The sequence below is a fragment of the Dipodomys spectabilis genome, unplaced genomic scaffold, assembly GCF_019054845.1.
Source record: "Dipodomys spectabilis isolate Male_0828 unplaced genomic scaffold, ASM1905484v1 ptg000363l, whole genome shotgun sequence".
Lineage (NCBI taxonomy): Eukaryota > Metazoa > Chordata > Mammalia > Rodentia > Heteromyidae > Dipodomys > Dipodomys spectabilis.
The window spans coordinates 4427434-4440296 of NW_024871040.1; the positions used below are offsets into that span (position 1 = coordinate 4427434).

The 12863-nt window shown below is 52.4% G+C and overlaps 2 protein-coding genes across 3 annotated transcripts in view; one reads left to right on the plus strand and one right to left on the minus strand.

Moving 5' to 3' along the window:
- The window catches only part of Rsph14 (radial spoke head 14 homolog), a 76361-nt gene that overhangs the window by 24750 nt on the left and 38748 nt on the right, over positions 1–12863 (minus strand). The gene's annotated exons all lie outside the window — the stretch shown is intronic.
- Positions 1–12863, plus strand: part of Gnaz (G protein subunit alpha z) — a 51985-nt gene that overhangs the window by 13628 nt on the left and 25494 nt on the right. For both annotated transcript variants that reach the window (XM_042666343.1, XM_042666344.1), the window contains exon 2: positions 9360–10557. In XM_042666343.1, coding sequence (XP_042522277.1) covers positions 9835–10557 — 723 coding nt within the window. In that variant the 5' untranslated portion in view covers positions 9360–9834. The remainder of the gene's footprint in view (positions 1–9359; positions 10558–12863) is intronic.

The window sequence follows — 12863 nt, forward strand, 5'->3', positions numbered from 1 at the left end:
AAGCTGTGGCTAAAATGGTAGAGCACTACTCTTGCACAAAAAGTGTTGAGGGGAAGCATATAGAAGCTTTAGGAGGACTGTTGCCCCACATGTGAGAAGGAACTAGTAACTGTTGAGTTTGAAGTCCTTGATGGACTAGCTTGCAACTCTTGAAAGGCCAGGGTAAATACCTGCTTTAGGAGTGTGTAGGGAGTAGGAGCCAGAGGACAGGGAGAAGCAAGGGACGTGATCGAGAGACCTGGGTCTGAGTCCTTGTGGTGAAAGCTTGAAGAGCCATTGTGGGTCAGCAGAGATCTAAGGTCCAAGGCATGATATGGTTGTATTCTGGTGTGACCCCTCTGTTGCACGCTCCTGGAAGAGGTCATGCTAGGTAACCCTCAAAAGGAAGTACTGGGAAGCTTTGAGCTCTGCATATTTTTTGGTATTCATCCATCTACCCATCCATCTGTTCTGCAAATTTTTTCCCAGCACCTGCTTCAAGGGAAATAGAGCTGGCAGCTGGGGCAGAGGGGCAGAGCAGGAGCCCAGACTGGCTCCCAATGGGGACGCTAGGAGTACTATACATACAGTCTGGTCAGGGCCAGGCCCACTACCAGTTCTATGCCACACTTAGTTCAAGGTCACATGACACTGAGTGGCAAAGTGAAGGCTGAGTGCCCTGATCTTATCCAAGGAGGACATTTGCAACCAGATGGGCAGGCAGAGGACTGTGGGTACAGGAGTAGAGAGATACAGCCAAGGTAGGAGCTCGAGGGTAGCCTGTCCCAGACTCTTGTCCAGTGACACAGGCATTAGTGTGAGTAGTTTTTATCTCTTCAGGAAGATGTGGCTTTTTCGTCCCAAAATACGTGTTGTATCAAAAGCCTAAAGCCATCAGGCCCTTCCTATAGGCAGCCACACAAAGAGGCTGTGCCCATGTGGGGCAGTGGGGAGAGTGCACAGGGTGCTAGTGGCCATGTCTATCAGAGGGGGAGAGGGCAGCGGGGTGCTGGTAACTGTGTCCATGGGAGGGGAAAAGAGCAGTGGGGTGCTGGTAGCTATGTTAATGGGAGGAGCAGAGTGCAATAGAGCAGTGTCCTTAGAAGGGGAGAGGGGCAGAATGCTGGTGGCTGGGTCCATTGGCAGATGCAGAGCAAAATGCAAGATGGTGGCTCTATCTGTGGGGGTTCATAGTGCAGTGAGGTACTGCTGGCTGTGGCCATGAGGACAAAGTGCAGTAGGGTACTGCTGGCTATGTCCACGAGAGAAGGAGAGTACAGTGGGGCACTGGCGTTGTCCCAGATACTGACTGAGCACCTGCTTCTTATTGGCACTGCTTGGTGCTGGGCTGATGCTTTGAGAGCAAGGCAGCCCTGCTGGGGCCTAGTGGGGAGCTGGACAGCCAGCCATTTAAAGAGGATGCTTCAGATAGCTGAGCTGGAAAAGCAGGGAATTTTTGTCTACACCTGCCAGACAAGCATGGATTCAGTGCCAGCTTGCCCTTACCCAGCACACAGTGTGGTTCAGTGTGTTGCCTCCCCAACAAGGGTCCACATGCCATCACATACTGCAACGCGTAGAGACTGCAACATGAAAGTGCTTCTCCCCTGTCCAGGAGCCCAGACAGCCCCGTGCTGTCCCACAGGGAACCTAACCCTGCACTGCCCTGCCCTGCCCTGCCCAAGAACACTCAGTCTGTCCACATCAGCTCTCTGCTCCAGGTGTGAGCCTCAAAAGCTTTTGAAGGGCAGTTCTCGGGCTTAGAACCCCACCTTTGAGATGCAGATGTGGTTTCCAGAGGCTTTTCCCTCAGACTGCTATGATGAATCCTAGAAAAAATAGACTGTATGTTTTGCTGCTCCATCTGTGAGATTCTCTAGATGCTCTAGAAGTTATTCTGGCCCTTCATGTCCTCAACTGTTTCTCACTCACACCTTCTGCATCTTCTGTGTCCTGGTCTCCATAGCACTAGCCTTCCTTTATCAGGAATATCCTGACTGACTTGTTCATAATCCTTCCAACAAGAATATGAGCACCTAATGCACATGCGCAACCTCTCCTCACCCATTGCTCTGCTGGGTTCTTTGCCCCAAGCAAGACTACACACACTGGAGTTGGGGCACGATATTGATCATCACCAGCTGATTGATTGCTCATCTGCACAGATCTAAGGGTGAACAGCCTCAAGCTGTTGTACATGAGCTGGGTTATTTAAGAGGAGTCAGCAGAGCAGTGGAGGACACCCCGCTGAACAGGCCAGTGGAACTGAGCCAGAGTGGATGACCCACTTTTCTGCGACAAGAGGTAGCCTCTGGCCTGAGGGTGAGGGGTACTGGCAGTTTTAACACATACCACAGACTGAGAGCCCCAGCCTACTGGTATCCCAGCAGAGAGGGCCTCTCTAGCTCCAAGCTTCTCTCTTGCTCCAACCATATTTCCAAGAGGCAGTGGGGAAGAACCCAGCTTCTCAGAGCAGGGGGGTTATGACTGTATGAGGTGACTAGAGGCCATAACTGTTCTAGCCTTTCTTATAAGGAAGCTAATTCTTTTGATTTCTCTCTCACAGTCCTTTTCCTTTGAGGAGAAAGTCCTTCTTTGGGGCCTGTGTGACTCTCTTGCCTCCAGCAGGTGCTAATCTCTGTTGTTTAACAAGCAGGAAGTGGCCTTGCCTGGCCCTCATGCAGCAAAAGCAGTTCCTTTACACTGTTGTATAGTTTCAGATGGCTTCATTTTGACAAGTGCCTGGTTTTCCACTAAAGTTGGGGTATGGGGTTGTTTTTAAAGTACAGTTTAAGGAAAAAAAAGGTCTATTAAAAAAAAAATAACAGCAGGTACTACCCAGGCCAGGTTAGACTGAATTCTGGGTGTACTAGTGGGTAATGGGTTGGGTGAAAGCCTGGTCTCCCAGCTAAAAGGCCCCGAGGAAGTCTCCTCTTTAAACTCTAGTATCTATCTGCAAAGATCTGGTTGTCCCTCAGACCTATTTTTACATGTGTACAATCACAACAAGCAAGCACCTCAGCGACAGCAGCAGACGTGCTAGAGGTACAGCTGTCCCCTGAGTGTCTCTAGCCACAGGTCTAGCCCAGGCTCCCTCAGCACTTGCCACCTCCTGGTAGCCAAAAGATGCAAAGCACAGCTGAGCTCCAGATGGGATACAAGGTCTTCTCCCTGACCCCACTGTGCCATCCTCCCCTATACACATGTGCAGTGCTCAGCCAACAGCTGTCTACAATCATGTGTGGATGGCTCCTTAAAGAGACTGTGGACATTTCAGTGATGTGCTTGGAACATCTGACTGGAGAGGGAAACCTCAGCCCTGGAGAGGGTCTTTGCTTCTCAGGGGGAGAGGCTGGGCTGGCAGGGAAAGGAAGTTAGAGCTAGCAGGAGAGCCAGGCAGCACTTAAGAACACCTGGCTTCTAAGAGACTACAGGGAAGTGGCTGCAGTGAGGAAGAGCCTTGCAGGCCCAGTCTAGGCAGGGAAAACCTGTGAGAACGTGCAGTATGTCAGCTGTGAGCAGAGAGTGCAGTTCCAGTAAGCCAGGCGTGAAAGGGCAGTGGAAAATGTTTCCTTATTAAGAGGGAAGGAAACTGATTATCAGTGGTGGCTGCAGGCACAGGCTTTTCTGGATCCTTTTTTAAAGGCAAGGTCTTACTATGTAGCCCAGCCTGGCTTGTAACTTGTGACCCTTCTGCCTCAGTTGAGATTGAGTGCTGAGATTACACACATGTGCCAAGACACTAAACCCAAACCTTGGTTTCTAAACTACAGTTAATGGTGGAAGCCAACCTGGGGTTGGGGGTGGGTAGTACTGAAGGTTTAGAACCCACTGTTGAAAAGAAGGGGGGTAGAAATATCTAAGATGAGCTCAGGCTTTCAGGCTTGCACACTGGCCTGAGAGGCCAGCAGTATATGAACTGCTCACATGGCTCAGGTATGTAGGCTCAGGAAACTCTGTGTACATTCCCTCCTGCTGTTCCTGCACACTAAGGTACCAGCTGAATGTAATGTTGGGGGTCTTCCCACTCTGCCTAACATCCTCGTGTGAGGATCTGAAGAGCAACCACCACAGGGCCAGTCTCTCTTTGCCCACACCAGATCACCACAGAGTAGCCATTGGTGTCCAGAGGTGGAACTGAGAGGTGGCAGGGCCACTGCTGCCAGGGAGATGTGTCAGAAAACTAGGGTAGTATCAAAGAGCTTGGCCCCTGTTGGGGTTTCTAGGCATGGCCAGAGACAGGCACAAACAGCCTCAGGGTAGCTCCTGTAAAACAGGAACAGAAACCCTCAGACACCACCAATCTCCATGCTGGCAGGGCCTTGGCTGGGCACAGGATGGCAAGAACTTAAGGATTCAAGGTATATGCTAACAGAGAAACTGGAAGTCCATTAGTGTGCTGGGGACGCAGCCTCACTACCCTTGAGGCTTCTCTCCACCATCTTCAGCAGGGTTGGCTTATATGAGTGGCCTCTTGTTGGGCCTCAGACATGACCATGTCTCATCTAGTCACAGTTGAATACTGATTATCTCCTCAGTGAGCACAAGCCATCTTCCTGGGAAAGAATTGGTGAGTGGAGCACTTCCCATTGGCCAGGCTGGGTGGGGGTGGGGGGGTGGAGGGTAGGCTTTTCCTATAAGGATAGGAAAGAGTGTGGCAGGCAGCGGGTCTGGAGAGTGAGAAGCTATGCTCCCCTCTGTCTTGCAGCTTGTCCCTAAGGAAGTGTGGGGGTGCTGTTGAGGGAGCCTGCCTGTAAGCTGATAAGTCTTTCCATCCTAGAGTGCCCCTGGCTTAGCCTGGCTTGGGCAGCAACACCCTGGTGACCTTGACTGCCTTCCCCCACCTCAGAGGGGCCAACTCACTGGCAGCTGCAGATGAAGGGAGATGCTTTCTGGGGAGAGGTGTGGGGTGGGAGTGTGAGGAAGGTCAGAGCCGGAGTTCCACAGCCTGGTCCTATCCTGGTGGGTTCAGAGCAGCCATGAGTGTTGTGTGGTCAGGGAAGGTGGGGTCTGCAGGGGTGGCAGGCCATGGGGACAGGTTAGGAAAGAGCAGTGGCAACTAGTATAAAGAGCATCATGGATGCCAGGTCCCTGGGAAGGGTGGCACACTGTCCCTCCACAGCTGTGCCTCTGTGCTGGCTCAGAGTTGTCACTCCATCCCAGAAACAGACCAGAGAGGCCCACATCTAAAATGGGCAGCATGATGTAAGGACAGCCAGCCTGCCAGTTGAAATGAGGACCAGGGTCAGGAACCCAGGGGACAGACCAGAGGCGTCTTAAAAAAGGACGGCCCATGTGTGTGATGAAGGGTCTGCCCCTAGAACTAGAGGGAGTGAGGTCTTTCAGGGCTGGAGAATGAACCCAAGGGTCAGTGACTAGGGTGAAACTGGTTTCCAGAGATCTCAGGAGAGAACAGGACAGCCACATATGCAAGCTGGTGAATTAATCATGCTCTCAGTGCCTCTGCTATGCATATCTGATACAGGGCAGGGTGTAATGGGCTGGCTGGACTCACTGGTTGGTCTACTACACACATCTGTACTGAGCTCCCACCATAGTAGGACAGGGTCCCGCACTGGAGGGTCAGCTGACAGTCCCCCCAACACCTGCCACTTCTTGCTGCTCCCAGCCCACTGGCCAGGCCCTGATACCTTTTCAATACCCAGCCACTGCTCCATCACCAGGCACTGCCCACTGTGCAGCATCTCTGTGCTGATACCACTTGCCCAGCCTGTACCACATTGTCACCTTCCCTCCTAGATGTCTATCCACAGTAACCTCCTCCAGTCCAGTCTCAGCCCAAGAGCCAGAGAGCAGGCCATGGCACACCACACCTGAACCTTGGCTTGCTTCTGATTGCCAGACTCTCAGACTAGCCAGGGACATTCCTAGCACAGGCCCTTTGCACTGGCAGTGGCTTCCTCATCACATGTTTATGGTCATCTTACCTGTTGAGATGCTAGCCCCACGCACATTTGCAGATGTGCATCCTGCACCCCCACCCATTACTCTGCTTATGTAGTGCTGCATTTAGTACCTTCTGTCACTCACTATTTATATACTGTTCATGGTCTGACTCTGCTCTTCTAGCTGAACAAATTCTAGGACTAGGTTTTTGCCTTGCTTAGCAACTCTAGCTCCCCCTCCCCCTAACCCCACTGCCAAGTACCATGCTGTGCAAAGTAACAAGGAGCCATTAGTTCATCTCTTTCCAGCCCAAGTTGTCATGTCACAGCCAGTTCCCCCCCCCCCCGTAATCATCTCTGTACCTAGACACCACATGGAACTACCCAGTACATGTGCAACTGCACACACACACACACACACACACACACACACACACACAGAGGAGTCTACCCATTACTGTCACAAACATGCACCTGCACTCATGGCTTAAAACTCTTCAGTGGCAAGCAGGGCACCAGTGGCTCACACCTGTAATCCTAGCTGCTCAGGAGGCTGAGATTTGAAGATGAAGGTTCAAAGGCAGCCCGGGCAGTAAAGTCCATGAGATTCTTATCTCCAATTAAACACCAGAAAACCGGAAGTGGCACTGTGGCTCAAGTGGTAGCGCGCTAACCTTGAGCTGAAGAGCTGAGGGACAGTGCCCAGGCCCAGAGTTCAAGCCAGATGACCAAAAAAAACAAAACAAAACAAAACAAAATATTCTTCATTGGCTTCCTCTTCCTCTTCTTTGATGCCTCTTCCTCTCACCTGTTACCTCTCTCCTTTCTCAGGGCTTACTGACACAGCCCACATACATCACACAGAGGGGGTACCCCCCTGCTACCAGGCCTAACCCCTGTTCACATAGGCCTGTCTGCTTTGTAGAGCCAGAGACTTCACAAAGCTGACCTCTCTCCTAGCCTGGAGGGCAGAGAAAGGGCCCACAGAGAGGGAGGCATAGGGCATGGAGATACTAGTGGCAGAAGGGGGGGGGGGGGCGGGAATGAGGCCCACTGGCAGGAAGGCACTGAGCATGAGCTGACCTATGAAAAGCAAACAGTACTATTCAGAAGCCAAGAGGGGTTCCTGCAGACTAGAGCAATGAGGAGGCTGTTGAGGGCCTGCCACGCACTGGGTACTGCTCACCCTGTTCTCCTGGTCAGGAGGTGCAGCAACAAGGTCATGTGGGTCATATGTTAACTGAGGGCTGCTGTGGAGGCAGCAGTGAGGCTAGGGCAGCAGCAGAGGATAGTAAGGTGTGATGCTCATAAATCTAAGGGATAGAAGGAGAGTAACTGCTATGTACTGGCACTTGCTAGTCTGGTACTTGCCAGGTAGCAAAAGGTGAGGTGCATACCTGGCCAAAAACATATAAAAAATGAGTTTTCTGAGAGCCTCAGGTTTGACTTAGGGAGAAAGGTGCCATTAAAAATACTATTGAAAAGGACAGCGCCCAAGCCCAGAGTTCAAACCCCACGACCAACACACACACACACACACACAAAAACTATTGGAAAGCCGGGCTTCGATGGCTCACACCTGTAATCCTAGCTACTCAGGAGGCTGAGATCTGAGCATTGTGGTTCAAAGCCAGCCCAAGTAGGAAACTCCATGGACTTTTATCTCCAATAAACCACTCAGAAAACCAGAAGTGGCACTGTGGCTCTAGTGGTAAAGCACTCGCCTTGAGCTGAAGAGCTGAGGGACAGTGACCAGGCCCAGAGGTCAAGCCCCATGACCGACAAAAAAATAAAACTATTGGAGCCCAGTGCCAATGGCTCACACCTATAACCCTAGCTACTCAGGAGGCTGAAATCTGAGGATTGAGGTTCAAAGCCAGCCTGGGAAGGAAAGTCAGAAGATTCTTATCTCCAATAAACCACTCAGAAAACCAGAAGTGGTGCTATGGCTCAAGTGGTAGAGCACTTGCCTTGAGCTGAGGAGTTAGGGACAGTGCCCAGGCCCAGAGTTCAGGCCCCACAACCAACCAAAAAAATAATAATAATACTATTGAAGGTAGGTGGGTCCAGGACACAGGAGAGAAAGGAGGCCACAGTAGCTGAGAGAAGCCAGAATCTGGGGCCAGGGAGAGATATGGCACCAGGGCCAGTTCAGAGCAGGATCACTGGGATTCGTGGAGGAAGGTCTATAAGAGATATGAAATAGAGAGGGGCACAGATAACAGCTAACTGGATGATCTGAGGGTTTTGAACCAGGCTGGAGAGTGAAGATTGTTTCTAACACTATCTAGAGACAGAAATAGAGACCCTTTGCTGTTAGGGCCTGTCGGCCTGGGGTCTTCCCACCTGGGACCTGCTCTAGGGGAAGAGAGTACTGGAGTAGTAAGAGCATGACTGTGGTAGGATGACTGGAGAGAGGACATCAGGAAGGAAAACAAGAAGTATGCAGTATCATTAGGCGCCACCCTGGGCTCCCAGTCAGAGACAGAAGCCTGAGTGGAGGGACCTAACCCTACCATCCAGAAGGCCACAGAGGTGTCCTAGGATGTATTCCTCCCCCATTCTGGTCGACAGGTAGCCCTCAGAAGCCTGGATGCTATAGACCTGCCCAACCTGTGAGCACAGCTGTACCTCATTTCAGTGCCTTGGCCTAGTCAGGGTTAGTGAGAATGGGGTGGGGGGGGTGGCTGGGCTCCTCTGGAATGCCTGGACCTAGCAATTCCCAGTGCCTCAAGAACTGCCCTGGCCTATCGCAAACACACCTCACCATGTCTCCCTGTTTTGTTGACTGTCCCCTTCCTGAGCCCTAGCTTCCCTCACACGACCAGGAGTAAGACCACCTCTGCCCTTCTCAAGGCCTGACCCCCACCTCCAGCTCTTGTCACTCAGGCATCCAGTGACCCCTGGCCTGCAGCCTTCAGCTTGCTTTGGCCCAGTCTGTTTGCTTAAGAGTTGACCCACAGACTGCCCTTGAGGGCAGGCAGGACAAGATTCCCCTCTAGACACATCCTAGGGATCTAGGCCTCCTTCAGGCCTCCAGTCAGGACCACATTGTTAAGTAGGGTGGGACTGACCTCCCTCAGTGCTGTGGAAGAATGGGAGTACAGGGCTTCATCGCAGTTATGTTATAGAACCCTCAACAAACAAGGAGGCTCAGGGAAGGAGAGGCCAGCCAAGTCAGTAGGCAGGGAGCCTCAGCAGAGTTAAGTCCACCAAAGAGGTAAGCAGGTGGGGGATTGAACACTTATTCCCCTCCCTCATGCACCTGGCTTCAACTGTCTTGGCAGGGAGTGAGGCATGAAATTGGTGTCAGCTAGGAATGTCGGGTTTACTGTGGTTTGGTCACTACCCTTACAACACCCCCAGAACAGCAGGGAACTGTTGGATTATCCCTGTGTTTTCTAAGATCTGTGGGCTTCTCCCTTTCCCAGTCCACCTCATGGGAGATGGCTCATGCTGTTCTCTGTTTGGCAGGTGAAAGGCCGGATGCAACGCAGGGAGCCGGAGCAGCCTGAGGCAGGGGGGCCACCAGGAGTGCAGGGCCCTCCAGCCGCGCTTAGCAGCATCTCCACAGCAACCAGCAACCAGACGGCAGCAGCCTAGGCAGACGCAAAAGGACTACTTCCCACCGTGGCCAAGGAATGACAACGGCAAATCAGGCCACAGCGCTGACAAGGGAGGTGGAGTGTCACTAGAAGGGAGGGTGCGGCCACCGCCCCACTGCACAGAGCGCCATGCTGGCTGGAGAAGAGGCACTGGGGCAGGGGCTGCAGTGTGTCACAGTATTGACCACAGTTTTGCCTTGAACACTCCCAAAGCACCTGGCTCTTGTCTGCTGGGCACACCAGCCCACATTTCAGCATCCCTCATTGCAGCCGTCCCTACTTGGTGGCCAGAGGGAGAGGCGCACAGTCAGTGCTCCCACATCTGGGTCTGCCGCTGCCGGACCATGGGATGTCGGCAAAGCTCAGAGGAGAAAGAGGCAGCGCGGCGGTCCCGAAGAATCGACCGCCACCTGCGCTCAGAGAGCCAGCGGCAGCGCCGCGAGATCAAACTGCTCCTACTGGGTACTAGCAACTCAGGCAAGAGCACCATAGTCAAACAGATGAAGATCATCCACAGTGGTGGCTTTAACCTGGAGGCTTGCAAGGAGTACAAACCCCTCATCATCTATAACGCCATTGACTCGCTGACCCGCATCATCCGGGCCCTGGCTGCCCTCAAAATTGACTTCCACAACCCAGATCGTGCGTATGATGCAGTGCAGCTCTTTGCACTGACTGGTCCAGCCGAGAGCAAGGGAGAAATCACACCTGAGTTGCTAGGCGTCATGCGGCGGCTGTGGGCTGACCCTGGGGCACAGGCCTGCTTTGGTCGCTCGAGCGAGTACCACCTGGAGGACAATGCGGCCTACTACCTGAATGACCTGGAGCGCATCGCCGCACCAGACTACATCCCCACCGTGGAGGACATCTTGCGCTCCCGGGACATGACCACAGGCATTGTGGAGAACAAGTTCACCTTCAAGGAGCTCACATTTAAGATGGTGGATGTGGGTGGGCAGAGGTCGGAACGCAAAAAGTGGATCCACTGCTTCGAAGGTGTCACAGCCATCATCTTCTGTGTGGAGCTCAGTGGCTATGATCTGAAGCTCTATGAAGATAACCAGACGGTGAGTAGAACCCAGATTTCTGTGCTTGTTCCTGCTGGGTTGGGAATCAGGTGGACTCATGTAGGCAGGGAGAGTCTGTAGCTGGGTCAATCCAGCCACATGATGCCTGTGATGGCTCCAGTGAGATGGGGGTGAGTGTGCCCCTCCTGCTGTGCTCAGAGAACACAGTGTAGAACACAGTGTCTTGCAGGCACCACAGGACTTGCTAAGATGTCAGCCACAGAGGGGCACCCTTGGCAAGCAGGGCTATGCTGGGCTTAGGAGCCTTGTTTTGACCTAGGTAACCATGCTCTGACATTCCCTCAGCACATTGACACCCTCCAAATGAGGCCGCACACCTCTGGGCTCCACAGACGGTGGTCTGGCTCACCAGGCAGCCCCACCTCTCCCCATCAGGTATAGCCTCCCTCCATGAGTTGCAGGTAGCACTAAGTGTGCCCTCATGGCATATGCTGGCCCTGCTGCCCAGGTTCCCAGCTTGCTCCCACCTCAGTGCCGTTAATAGATCATGCCTAAACTATGGCAGCCACAGTACAAGAGAGGACAAGACTCGATCAGGCCTCATTTTGGTTCACATGGTGGTCTGGCAAATCCTTGAAGTTCTTACCAACACCAAATAGCCTGTGGGTCCTGGAAATAGCTATCACTGCTATAACCCCATCTTGATCCTAAGAATCAGGTGGTGATGGAGTAAAGAAAGTTTAGTTCTAGGTACCAGAACCTGGGCTTGGAGTCCTGGTGGTAGAAACTCAGTAAGTGTGTGGGCCAGGGTGGCTGTTGGATTCTTTGAAGTGTTCGGCCTACACTGAGAAACACTGTGTGCGGAAGATTAGAGTCATGAAGTAGATGGGGGTGACCTGAGGGAGAATTGGGTTCAGTACTGAGCTACTGGGAGCTTGAGAGAAGAATTACTAGAGAGAGGGAGTGAGAAACTCCTGGCAAGGAGATGGAAGGCTAGCAGGCACAAGTCTCATTAAGTCTTGAAGTACCTGGGTGCTCAAGAGTAGCAGTAGTGGAAGCCATGTACCAGACAAGTGACCAGCATGGCCAGGTTCAGCCCACCCTAGAGCTGTCCTGATCAGCAAAGCTTGTTACCAGACAAACACTCAGAACCTATACTAAGAGAAAGACCTTTAAGCCTGCAGGTAAGTAGAATGGGAACAAAGAGGGAGTCCTTGAGGATCTATGAGTGTGGCTGTGGGTGCCCTGTAGTTCAGAGAAGATGGCACAGGTGGAGGTGGGCACAGTACCTTCATTGAGTCTTGTTAAAGCAAGTGACAGCTTTATTCTTTGGATCACCCAAGCACTGTAAGTTCAGCCTGCACTCCTTCCCCTGGGAAATCTGTGGAAAGGCTGCAGGATGTGACCACCGTGCTGAGAGCCTGAGCATTCTTCTAGGCAGAGAGGGTTGGTGGTCTTTTGCCAGGTGGCAGTGACAGCAGGAGTCAAACCTCTGGGTGTTGATGGTGGCCCCAGTCTAAGTCAGGTGATGAGTCACAGGTGCTCCCAGTCACGTCCATCTAGGAGTAAATGGTCTTTAGGGTTTAGTTTGTTTTACTCCTCTGCTGTCCCACCTGAGTATCATGTGGTTCCTGTAGAGATGACATCCCAATGGATGAGCAAGATGAGACTCCTTTAATGAGGCACCACTATGAAGTAGCTGGGCTGGGCCTGAGGGATGGTGTTGTGGCAGTTCTGTCAGTCGGCAGTCACACAGGCTCAAGCTCCTGTTCACTTCTTCTATTCCCTGGGGCTGACTAGAAACTGTTCTCAAGACTTCTAGATCCAGATGGGCTGCTTCTAGATCCAAATGGGTTGCCCATCCCTCATCTCCAGGGTCTGCATAGCAAATTCTCTTAGAGGCATTCCTGACCCCAGCCCATCCTTGGCAGCCTGTGCCCAGAGGCGTGCCTGGATCCAGGATGCCTTAACACTGAGTTTCATAGAAGAATTGGTTGTCACCTTTGCTCTTTGAAAATGTCAGTTAGGTGGCAATGTCCTCAAAGATGAGTCCAAGGGGGCTGGGAAGGTGGCTCAGTGGTAGAGCACTTGCCTTGCATGCCTGAGGCCCTGGGTTCGATTCCTCAGCACCACATAAGCAAAAAGAAAAAAGCTGGAGGTGGCGCTGTGGCTCAAGTGGTAGAGTGCTAGCCTTGAGCTGAAGAGCTGAGGGACAGCACCCAGGCCCAGAGTTCAGGCCCCACGACCGGACCCAAAAAAAAAAAAAAAAAAAAAAGATGAGTCCAAGGCCAGATTTTTGCCTGCTCCAGGCCCTTATGCTTCACCTGGCCTATGCCACTTCCCCA